The sequence below is a fragment of the Pipra filicauda genome, unplaced genomic scaffold (genome assembly GCF_003945595.2).
Source record: "Pipra filicauda isolate LSUMZ 115617 unplaced genomic scaffold, ASM394559v2 scaffold105_size2325265_pilon, whole genome shotgun sequence".
Lineage (NCBI taxonomy): Eukaryota > Metazoa > Chordata > Aves > Passeriformes > Pipridae > Pipra > Pipra filicauda.
In genome coordinates this window covers 129,776-142,557 of record NW_024103496.1, presented here as the reverse complement: position 1 = coordinate 142,557, position 12,782 = coordinate 129,776, and the positions used below count along the sequence as shown (strand labels likewise).

General features: G+C 38.8%; 1 protein-coding gene across 1 annotated transcript in view; it reads right to left on the bottom strand.

Moving 5' to 3' along the window:
• Positions 1-12,382, bottom strand: part of RUNDC3B (RUN domain containing 3B) — a 51,469-nt gene extending 39,087 nt beyond the window's left edge. Inside the window, exons 1-2 of the mRNA XM_027727666.2 lie at positions 12,085-12,382; positions 6,162-6,277 (exon numbers count right to left, since the gene is read on the bottom strand). Coding sequence (XP_027583467.1) covers positions 6,162-6,277; positions 12,085-12,188 — 220 coding nt within the window. The 5' untranslated portion in view covers positions 12,189-12,382. The remainder of the gene's footprint in view (positions 1-6,161; positions 6,278-12,084) is intronic.
• Between the last annotated feature and the right edge of the window lie 400 nt (positions 12,383-12,782).

Below are 12,782 nucleotides of genomic sequence, written 5' to 3'. Positions count from 1 at the left end.
ATCTCTTAAATCACAATAGAGCACAGACTGTTGTGATTTAAAAATATGGTGCAAAAAGTATTTCTGTTATTTGTTTTAGGTAGTACACACATTTCATTAATACAGTCAAGTAGTGAGAGTTTTGTTCTTCAAAAAAATTACTAAATAAAAATATAGAATGTTAGTCAGCTGTGGCAGTGGTATCTTTATTTTAGAAGCAGACTGGAAGTTTACAAAATGTGCTTTCACTGGAGGAGAAACTGATGCATAATCAAAAAATTTTTGCAGTCACAATTTATTATAAGTACACTTCTCCTTGGGAAGCTGACCAAAATGAATTGAGCAAATCATTCTCTCTTCTGAAACTTTAACCAAAATCCTTCATATTTCTTCCAGCTTGCAATGTATTGCAGTTAGAAAATGAAAGGGAAAATTACATACTACTTGCAACCTCTCCAAACAGAATAAATTTCACCACAGTCACAACAGTTCAGCCCTGTTTTTCAGACTGAACAGCACAATGTTCACACTTAGTACATACCTGCAAACAGGTACGTAACAAGTAAGGTGAACATTGCCCTCTGGTGACTGCCATCATTACTATGTGCAAAACCCTTTCTGCATATAAAATGAGATCTTATTTTTAAGCTAATTTTATTTGAAGTCTTGAGTTATACTTCAGAAGCTGTATTAATGTATCAGAAAGACTCCTAATTCTTTTCCTGTTAGAAAGCTCAAATTTCAAGAAAGAGTATATTAAACTGATACAGTAAATCATACTTACTGAAAATAAAATGCCAAAACATGTTGACAAGGATTTTTTATTTAACATGACTTGACTTATCTCCAGGCATAGCCAAAGTAGTGTCAAAGATCTGTCCCCTGTGATCTGAAGAAATTCAAGTGGCAGGGTTTTTTCACCTAGAGGGTGCATGTAACTTGATGTTGTGGCCCATTTGCTTACTTCACCACACAGACATATTTATTAAATTCAAAGCTTGATAAAAGACTTATTAAAAAAAAAAGCAAGCAGGACAAATTAACATATATTACTCAGTATGCCAAAGAAAAAATAAAATTCCAAGGTGCTTCAGTTACTGTAGTTTTTTTCAGCTCTAAGGACTAAAATAAAAGAATTTCCAAAAGGTAAGTGTTTTTATAAACTTACTGTTTTTGTTAAAATGCCAAGTGTAAGGGACAGCAACAAAAATTCAGAGGCATTTTAACAATATGAAAAGCTACAGGTATTTTTCTTACACTTCACTGTATCAGAAACATTTCTGCCTGGGGATTATACCTGCAAAATTAAATGCAGCTAAAGTGTGAAGATCACTTTGTATCACCAATTCCAGTGCCAACTAATAAAGGCAAGCATATAATACATTAATGCAAAACTCGAAGAACCCTGCTTCCTCACTTGTGACCTAGACCTGCAAGCACAAACTCTCTTCTGCAGATCTAATTTGTACCCTTTCCCTTTGTAACCTCTGTTTATTAGAATTCAGGAAATTTTTATTAATAAAAATTATATTAATATTAATTGCTGAAAGAGACTCTGAACTAGCAGGTAGTAGTAAGTACTTTTTTTTCCTCCTAAAATAAATAGGTAAACTAAACTCATATGGGAAGGGATAAACTGTGCAATGCAGATATTAGAAAAGTCTTTTACTCCTTCAAAAATTAATTATTTAATAATTCCCCTACTATGAAGAGCAAAACCTGAATATTTACCAGTAACATCACTAGTACAGCCATTTACAATTACTACCACCAAACTGTTGATGACACATGAAACTAGAACATTTTATAGAATGAGGAAAAAAAGAGAATTATTACATTTATCTTTCCACTCAAGCACCACTGATCACCCTAAAAGTTTACTGCTCACTGTAGTTTTTCTGCAAGAAAAAAGAAAAGCGAGAAAACAAACTCCACAATCATTAAAATTAGGAATAACATAGTTGGATAGAGACAAGCAGCTTCCATGGGCAACTCTAGCAGAAGCTTTTGAGGTGTTTATAATGCCTTCTAAACGCACAGCAAAAAGGCACACAAAGTTGTGAAAGTGTCAAAATAGCACAATACAGCATCCTGTCTTGTGTCGTCATGGTGATAAACGCAAGTAAGTGTACAGATGACAAGTAAGCTCACAGTAACCATGATATGCAAAAATTACACAAGTCACAAACAAGATGCACTAGATACATTGTCAGTGACAGAATTTATACACCAAAACTATTTCTAAGCATGCATACTAGCTAGCAGTTTGGATATAAATAATTTGTGCTGTGAAGGATATTACATTGAAAACATCGTAAGTCAACAAATACATGACATTAGCTTTCAAAAATATGTTTGAGATGGCCATAAAAATCTACAATAGGTATTCGTATTTTTCAGTACAAACTCAGTTAACACTAATTTGTAGTGATAGAAAAAGGCAAGAGTAAAGACAAAATATATATCACTTTGAAATGACATCAGGTTTTAATTGAGCTAGGAAATGCCTGAGATCTGAGATCAAATCCCAAGTACTATTGCTGAACACTTCTGATGCCCCTACCATTTCTTCACTAACTATATTTCCTTAGCTGACCTTACAAAAAAGGACGCTTACAGGAAACGTACCAGAAAAATTTGTGGCCAGCAGTGAAAACAAGAAACCATGCAGTCAATTACAAGATACAGCTTAATCTCCATGGCACAGAATGGTTAAGAAAGAACAAATTCCAAACAAGTATCTGGGAAAAAAACAGCTCTTGAAACTACTCACCTTGCTTTAAGATTATCAAACACACATATATACAGATCTGTAAAATTCCTTTCAGGACTATAGGTCTTATATGGTCCTGGGACCTTCAAATAAATTGTCTCTGCACCCTCCCAGAATAATGCTTAGTCTCTGCTGTATTACAAAATCATGAAAATTCTTATTCCTGAGAAGGAATAAAAGAGTAATTAGTCAATCATTTTTTTTCTGTTACTCCTCCTCTCCTACCTTCTCAAGATCTTCAACTGTCCTGTCCAGTAGTATCTTATTTTGCCAGCAAGCATGCCACACAGTTTACTTTAATGACAAGAAGGACACATACTTTATGTCCTCCTTATTACAACCTTTGATCTACTCCACATTCTCAATCAATCCAGTACTCCTAGGGAGCACCAGGTATACTGCACATACAGTACTGGGAGATATAGATATAGACAGATATAGATATATATATATATGATATATATACCACCTCCAATTTCTAGATCATAAGGCAGTCAGTAGCTTGCAATGCCTGAAAAGACAGTTAATACAGATTGCTCAAACTCTCTCTCTTCCTTAGGGCAATTCAAAATAGCTTGTGAGCCAGATTGCTTTTACTGACAACAGTGGCCTCTTCCTGACTGCCGCTTACGGTCAGTGGTGTACATGTAACTGTAAGGTAGTGTCATAGCATGTTATGTTACCTTTTTGGGAACTATTTTGGTGCCATATGTGCCACATCTTCTGTATCGCATGAACAGATACCTGTTCAAGCAGCATTCACAGACTTTTGTTGTATGAGCTGATGTAGTTTCGACAATCTCATTTTGTTACTAAGCAAACACCCACATCTAAAACACTGTTAAGAAAATGAGCAGCTGAGCTAAAAAAGTGCATCTATGGGGAAAGTGATTAGTTTTCTGCATGTTTGACTTTCTGTCTGGCTCACTACAGGGTCCATTGAAGACCACGGCCAATATTAGGGAAAGGTAAGCACAAAGTAAGAGGGGGGAAAAAAAATAAAAATCTGTAGCAAACTGCACTGAGTTTAAGAAGTGTCATAAAGATTTTCAACACAATTGGAAAATGTCATGAGCAATCTGAGACAGCTCTGCTTTGAGCAAGAGGTAGGACTGGATGACTTTGAAAGAAACTTTCAAAACTTAATTCTTCAGTGATACTGAATGGAAAAAGCAAATCAAAAAACCACTAAGAATGCTATTTCATAACCCTTTTGCTATTGGGAGCTGACAACATCAGATCAGTTACTTATTAAAAATCCATTTTTAAATGGTTCTTGTGTTGCTACAACAGGCATTTTTAGCAGAACACCAAGGAAGATGAAGCTTGGAGAACTACTATTTCAGAATTCTTGATTGCAATGGTTTTAAAAAAGGCATAAAATCCTAATCCCTGTAGCTGAACTCTTTTCCCTTTAAAACGCCTACCCTTCTTCCTTCTATTTTTTTTGTCTGGATCCTAATTAAACATGAAATCAATAAGCAGAAACAGTCGCTATATTCCATCAAGACTATGCTTTGCTCCTTAAAAACATATTAAATTTAATGTAAGAAAAAGTTACCAGCAAAAGTTTTATTAGAAAAGTAAACTTAGTACTTAATAATGCAAAGTAAACACTTTTTTTATATTCTTCCTTCCTTGCCCAGTACTTTCAAAGGAAGTAAAGATTAAGAACTGTTGTTTTCCATGGCCTTAAGAAAGTAAAGTTTTATACACCCTACATTCTCAACTCTGGATCATCCATTTAACTAAGTTGCCATGGGATTATCCTGACAAGTTTGATACAATGAAGCCATTTATCTCACCATAAACAATCAGATCAAGTATGTTTTGCCAGTTTAAAAACACTTTACGCAACCTACTGCAACAGCCAGTCCGCCATTAGTGTGTTCCTACTGACAAAAAGTATGCATTCAGAATATATCAGTCATTTCCATTAATAAAATACAATTTCTTTCAAGCCCTGTATTGTATAACATATACCCTCTCAAAGTTTGAATTTTCAATGTACAGTTATTATCTCAACTTCTGGTTTATTATTTAAAAACTACTCACAGTCAACTAGCTTATTACCAAAATATTCCTCGTTTGCAACACTATGCACAATTTACTGCCTTTTTATGTATTTTTATTTAACTCTGAAAACTTAGAAAATCATACTAGTAATTTCAAGGGGAAGACTGAAACACTTAAAAAAAATTTAGCTGTTTGCAAGTAAAAAATTATTTAAAGTAAGAAATAGAGAAATCCAAATTCCATTTGCCCATAACCCATTTGCCAACCTGTCAAGGCTTCTCTGTACTCCTTGTCCTGAGTAACAGATTGAGAAGCAAAAGAAGGTTGGTGGAAAAAAATAAAATGTATAATGTTTTTTGCTCTAACATCACTGAAGCTGGGGGAGAAGGAGAAAAGAGAGCAATTTCCCTGCAGTGTCAAGCTGCTAAGTACCCATAATCACTCCAATAATCTTTGTCACAGTGTGACAAACCCTATGTTTCCACCCCACTGTGTGACTTTTTTTTCTCCTCTGACAGAACCACAGCAGGTAGTAATTGTGCTACTCAAATGTCAGCCTACACACAATATTGTTCACAAAGCTTAGTTATGAATATTAAAAAGTATGAAAAGGAGTAGATTGTCATATTACACATCTATATTTAGATGATTATGATGTCCTTCATAATCCTCAAATATTTCAGAAACTGTACACAGAACTGAAAATAAGGAGAAGCTTCCAAAGTCATCTTCTAGTGACTGTTACTGCTAAGGCACACTCTGTTCCTCGAGCAAAGCAGCTTCCTCTAGAACAATTGGAAAATGCAAACAGACATTTTCTGCAATTAGAACATCTGACTCGATACAAGAAGAAAATCAACAACTGACCTTTCTAAATTTAATCATATAATTAGCAATTTAATCCATTAGATTCCAGTAGCAAAAAACATGTTCACTAAAGGAGTGGGGGGACAGGAATTAAAGGACCTAAACACAGTCTCTGGAAAAGAAGGCAACAAAAGCAAGGAAGGGAAAAAGAAAAGGGAGCAGCACTTTGCTGTCTATAGCTTCTATTAAAGCTGATAACACTACAATTGTCTTTCAGACTCTTAGGACACAGCCTTATCATAAAGTAGAAAAGCAGATAGAGCTCAGCACCATGGCAACATTCACTTGATTAATTACCAGCCCAGAAGGCTTCCAACAAGATCATTGGAAACATGTTTCACAAAAACAGTTGCTTTCACTTTTCCACAGTAATGTAAAAAATCAGGAAGGTGACAGCAATGGGACAGACACACAAAGAAAGCCAATGGTTTATTATATAAACTCTGGTTTATTATGTAAACTCTGGTTTATTATAAACAAATTATCATGGTAAAATCATCACCAGTAAGGAAGTTTATTAACATACCTTTCAGTCGATGACTTAGAATCTGTTCCAGAATGGCTGCAAAATTATTAAATTCAGGGGAAGTATCATCGATAGTCTCAAAACAGGAACGGTCAATCAGAGTCTTGACTGAAAACCTAGAGCAAAAGTACAGGACTATCATAAATTATATGAATAGCTACTGGTCCTCTATAGCAGGGCAGTAGTTTGTTTAAACCAAAAGAGCAAAGAACCAGAAACCACCTTGATGATTTCAAGTTCAGTCAGAGCAACAAAACATGTTGAGAAATAGCCTGGAAATACAATCATCCTTGTTGGTCTTAGGCATAAAGCCTTAAAACCCGAAAGAAAACAAAAATCTCCATCCATTCCATATAAAAATGAGCTAATTATTTTCCTCTTCCCTAAACTATTTTAATGAAGTTGTAGAAAAACGAGCACTCGGAAGCATCCAACATCAGTTTCTCTTTGTAATCCTAAACATACTAATTTTTTGCTTGACATTTCGTCAATGCTCCTTTTATTCCCTAAATTTATGCCCAAGAATCAGAAGTATAAACTTTATTGTATTCAGAGAACACTGTAATTTCATCCTAATGCAAAAATTATCCAGACATATTATAAAACAATGAATTTTTATGCACTGTTAACTCTGTGCATTAACGTAGGCTGATTTCCCTGTGAATGGGGGTATTCAGCACCATATATTACTACATTATTATGCTAGAAAAGCTATCAATTTAAATGATCTAACATTTGAAATAGGAAAGGCTGAATCAAGCCACTGTAAAAACACAACAAAATGTAACTAATCAATTAGGCTGTTCACTGTGTTTAGTTACAACTGCATTTCCACGATTTTATTCTTATTCAGAAGATAGTTTAAACCTCAAAAAACATGACAAAAAATTATTTTCTTTTACCTTCCCAATTTTAATTATAATCCATTTTTATTTTCTTTTCTGCTCCTTGTTCTTTAGTTTTCAGTTTCAAGGCAGATTTCATATGTTCTCAAATTTGAAAATAACACTTATTTTGGAGCATTTATTGTGGGGGGTTTTGCAGTAATTTTATTTGTATTAACATACCATACCAGAGCCATACCAGAGCCTGAGGAGATAGTTTTCACAAGACCCAAACCTCAACAATACCAGCTTAGGATGTTCTCACTCTGCCTGCTCATCCCAGATCCCACACCTGAGCATATTGGCTTCCTCAGTTCTGCCAGTTCTACTTTTTCTGGGGCTCACTATGAACTGGTCCAAATTTTCAGTACTGGAAAGGAGGGGTGAAGTGACTCTTAAATATGGATACATTCATAATAAGTACACATCAGTGCATCTCAACACAAACAGTTCTATGGCACAGCTGCAGAAGCAGCACACTACATAGGCATGGCCAGGACTGAAACTCCTTAAACCAACCGTACTAGTTTCAGATGCTCTGTACTGTAAAAGTAACTTATCTGCCTCCTTAGTGGAGTCAGCACAGCCTTCTGATGCTCACTTACTAAACGAAACTAATATGCTCAAACTGAATTGACATTTATCTCAAGAGTTTCCACTCAATTTGTTATACTCAGAAAACTTCTGAATAAAGACTCCCTATTTTACCTTTCCCGCAAGCTTCTATTGTTGTAATGTTTTTGGCAGGACAGGAATTAGAAGTGAATTAGGGTGGGGGAGGAAGCTTCTCCTGCAGTGCCAAGTTATGACTCAGTTTTGAACTCCTCCACATTTTTAACCAATTTTGAGTAAGTGAGAGACATGCATGCCCACCAGTTAATCGCTATTGACTACTCTAATGGCAAAAATTATTGCTTCCTCAAAGCTATACCAGAGCCATGGAATTATCTACAAAAAACACCTTCTTAATTTTGAAAAATAAATGCATATAGCAATGCCATGACTAAGTCAATATTAACTGTAAGAAGACAACTCCTCTTACACCATGGAGATCTGAAAAAGAGAAAGTGCAGCATATCACTCACTCAGGGATAAATACACAAGATAGACAGTGAGTTAGCAGTGTGATGTACTGCACTATATACAGGAATATTATCTTAAAACTCAGAGAAAGGATCAACAACAAACTGCAAAACAAAGTAGAGTACAATATATAGCTATGCCTATTTTTCCTGTATTCAATGACCTACTTAATAGTTCACTGATTATTACTGTATCGAATACCTATTCAGAAATGGAGATATATTCAAGAAGAAACGCTTAAGAGCAATTTCACATACACTTCTAAAAATCAGAGATAAGAAATTTATTTTATATTTTCAATTTTAAAGCATTCTGCAATTCAACTGAAGAAAAAATATCTAGTTTTTAAGGATACAACAATTTCTACATACCTTGGGTCCGATTATAAAAGACAGTCTAAGAGCTCATCATCAATAATGGTGTTCTTTTTAAGTGCTCATATTACTGCCACCATGTACTCCATGGAAATGTTAATTTTCATCTCTCTACTCTACACTTTCACCAGAAACCTAAGCAACCTTTATAGCTATGTCAAGTTAGGTTGAATTGTCTTTTAGGAGGACTGACAGGGAGTGCAAGTATGTACCCATTACTTCCATAGACCAGGAAGATAAGGACACAACAAGGCAAAATGTGATTCACCAGAAATATTTTCTTGAGATTTAAAAAAAAAACAACTCTTAGGCAGATACTTCTGAGTTGTCTTTTTTTCTCCAAATACTACAAGGAGGCAAACATATCTCTAAGTGCAAGTTAAAAGTCGTAAGCACATTTTGCATGTTAGATATTCACACTTCGCCATGCTTACCATGCAGATTGGAAAAAAGGATTTAAGGTATGTAGAAGTTTTGCCTTTGAAAAAGGTTACAGTGTAAGCATTGTGTAAGCATTTTCCTCAGTCATCAATGATGCCTCATGTGTTGTTTCCACTGTATGGCCCCCCAGACAAGAAAGTCCACGCTCTTGCACAGTTATATGGAACCACATGGCGACTGAAAGTCAAGAAACAAAAGGTCAGGTCTAAAGTACACAAGAGCTATGAAGACAAAAATGTCCATATAGGTAGAGCTAGAGCCATTTCCTTGGTTCCCTTTGTTGCTCCCAGCTTCATAGAATCTAAGATTATTGAGTCCAACTGTTAATCCAATCCAAGTCCACCACTAAACCATGTCCCCAGGTGCCACATACACATCTTTTTGGAACACTTCCAGGGATGGCGATTCCACCACTTCCCTGGGCATTCCGTTTCAATGACTGACCACCCTTTTACAGATGAAATCTTTCCTAATATCCAGTCTAAACCTCCCCAGTGCAACAGTCCACCTACACGTCAGAGGTCAACAGAGAAACTGCAACAAAGGAGCATGAGAAAGTAAAGTGGCTTGAAAACAAACTAAAAATTTACTAAAATTAACTTTTTGGTGGACTATAGGAGCAGAGCAGTAATATAGCTCTGATATCTGTTGCTTCAAGACTCTTTAAAAAAGAGTCTTTTTCCAATCATTTTTCACTGCGTAACTGCAACAATAAGGTTTTGTTGGGTTTGAATTTTTTCTAAATATAGTAACTGCCATTGGAGAGATTCCAATATCAGTGTTTCTAAATGACCTTCATTAACCCCGATGTTTTTGGATTCTTACATGTTCTTCTCTGTCACGAATCTACTCTTGCTTGAGCCAAAAAAAAGATGCAGAAACAGTAGTATTCTCCAACCTTAATAAGACCTTCTGAATTATGTAAGCTGGAAACATTCTTAAATAAGAAAGACTTAGTCTTTTTGGGGTAGGATGCAAGATACACAAGGTCTCCCAAATTTCTTGTACAACTCCAAACCAAAGCCAAATCTTTTGTGGATATATCCCACATGTATAGGCTTATTTCCAAAACAGCCACAAGCCTCTAATCAAAAAGCAAAAAAGCAGAAAATTAGACTGATGTATGAATTTGTCACTTTTCATTGTCAAATTCTGCTCCTCCTTTTAAGTTTTCAAATGAATGGATTCTGTTAAATTTATTTAGCTTGTAGTTTGGGAAATGTCATTAAAATGCCATTTTGAAGAAAACAAACTATTAGTATAGAATAATAGTATAGAACTACAGCAAAGCACAGAAATCTTTTAAATATTTAGTCTTACACTGGCAGAAGAATAAAAATATAAACAAATGTACACATATCATAATAATGCAAAATCCTTTTTCCTCAACATGCTTTCCAAATTTTGATGTGTATTCACAAACTAAGAACTTCAGGTTTTGGGAAGATATAGCAAAATTAAATTGTTTCACTGAAAATAATTAAAATACACCAATTTCAAGTAGTTTCTGCAGTAGCTCCCTGTTTTATAAATGTTTGACTGAATTCCTTCTGCTTTCTAAGCATCTTTAAATACATTACACCATCATTTCAACTGCAGGACAGTGATAAAACAAAAACTAAAATGTAACAGTACAGAATACAGAAGAGCACTGCCTCAAATGGAAGGCAGAAAAAACCAGCAAGTTCTGTAGAATACAATATATTCTTTTTAAAAGAACTGTTTATATCCTGTATGATTGTGTCATTACTTAATAATACTGATGTTTTCCTGAACACACAGATTGGCAATATCTGCATGTCTGTAATCATAGTGAAACTGAAAACTTTTATTCTTTTATTTGATCTGCTTCAGCAAGTCTGAGAAAAATCTTCTTTTTTTTGTTTTTGTTGCATATCTTTCTCACAGGTAGGAACAGAAGTAAGCACAAAAGCCTGGGAAAAGACAGAATAGTACTAATGCTACTCTGAAATGCAGATGCTATGACTTGAAGGAATATTGAAGCAAATTCCTTGCAGTATATGAATGATGGAGTCAGCTGTAAAACCTATTATCAATATGCAATAAAAGAAACAAGGAAAAATATTTTTAAATACTGCTGCAGCATTAAGTGGTGATGGTATAAAATTATTTACTAGTTGTCCTGGAACTTTATTAAGATTTGTGAGAAGTAAAACTATATCGTAACCCGCATGGATCTGCTGAAGACCTTTCCCAGATAATATGCAAATTAGTTGGATAACTTCAAAATTAAGCAATTGAAACAAACGAGTCATTGCTACCAGCACATGCCCGCATTTAAAAGTTTGCCATGACGTAAGGGGTCAGTGCCGCACACCTGGAAAACGCTGCATGAATTCCACAGTGACAGCAGTGGAAACGCTTCCACGGAACGCCGTACCACTAAGCTTGCATAAGCTCAGCACCAAGATGCTAAAAAAAAAATAATGTTTGAATACAGTAGCTCTAGTCCGTACTGCAGATCTCCTGATCTAGATTTCGGAGATAAAAATATCCCGGAGCGCAGCCTCCCCGGGATGCTCCTGCGGCACCGGCCCGCTCGCAGGAGCACACGCTCGGCCGCTTCCACAGGGCTCGAACGCCTTCACGTTCGAGACATCGTATGAAGTCTGAACCCCACAAGGGGCCGGACCGCGGCCATCGAAGGGAAGCGGCCGCTGCTCCAGCTCTGCCCGAGGACGGGCAGCGTCCGATCGGCGCTGCCCAGGGCTCAGCCTGCCCTGCCCTGCTCCCGAGAACTCAAGCATGGTGCCCAAAAACAACCTCTCAGTCCCCCGCTCCATGCGACCCCCTCCCACCAAAAAAAACCCATTTGACGCCCCGAAGCAGCGGCGCTGGCCGGTGAGCCCCTGCCCCTCGCCGCCGCCGGGACACCCTCCCGCAGGAGCTGAGTCAGGACGGATGGATGGACGGATGGATGGATGGATGGATGGATGGAGGAGACTGCCCTACCCCTGGCCTGCCTCCCCCCGACCGGGCTGCGGCGGGGAGGCCGCCCGCGCTCCCGCCCCCGACCCACCTGTGCGAGGTGGGGGGCGGGGGGCGGGATGGGCCCCCGGGCAGCGGCGGGAGCGAGAAGGGAAAGGACGATGCCCTCGGGCGGGCCAGGCCGGGGCTCACCTGCACACCGTGATCAAGTTCCGCCTCTCCACCGCGGCGTTGCGGGACGGGACGCTTTTCCTGCGGGCGGAGACGTTGAGCCCCCCTAAGCCGAGGGACGCCATCTCCGCTGGGCAGGGCAGGTGGAGCCGCCGGGGCTGGCGCGGAGCCTTTGTTCCCAGCCTCTCGCTCTCGAGGATGCTGCGCCCGCCGCCGCCGCCCGCGGAAGCCGAGGAGGAGACCCCCGTGCTTCCCCCGCTCCTCCTCCCGCTGGCCGGTCCCGGAGCGCCCGCGGCAGGCGGCGGGCCGGGCGGGCTGCGCGGGGTCCCCGCGGCGGGGGCGGCTCGGCCCCCCCGCGCCGGCAGCCGGGCCGCCACAGCGCCGCAGAGCGCCGGCACCGCCAGCCAATCAGCGCGCGGGGGGGGGCGCGCCGCCGCCGCCGCCGGGGGGCGCTGCAGCGGAGAACGGGAGCGGGCGGGGGCGCCGCACCTGAGGCGGCGGGAGGGCGGTGGGGGCGCCCGTCCTTCAGGGCCCTCAGCGAGCCCTGCAGCCCCCTAAACGTCTGTGGAATCGTGGTCTTCCTTTAATGGTTATCAGTTTTTCCTCCTTCTAGCGGGTGGCCGTCTAAGATGTGTGAACTTCCCCGGTTGTAGCTTGCAAAGTTAAAAGTGCTGTCAATCATTAATTAGAAGTGCAGAATCATTAAGGTTTGAAAAGAC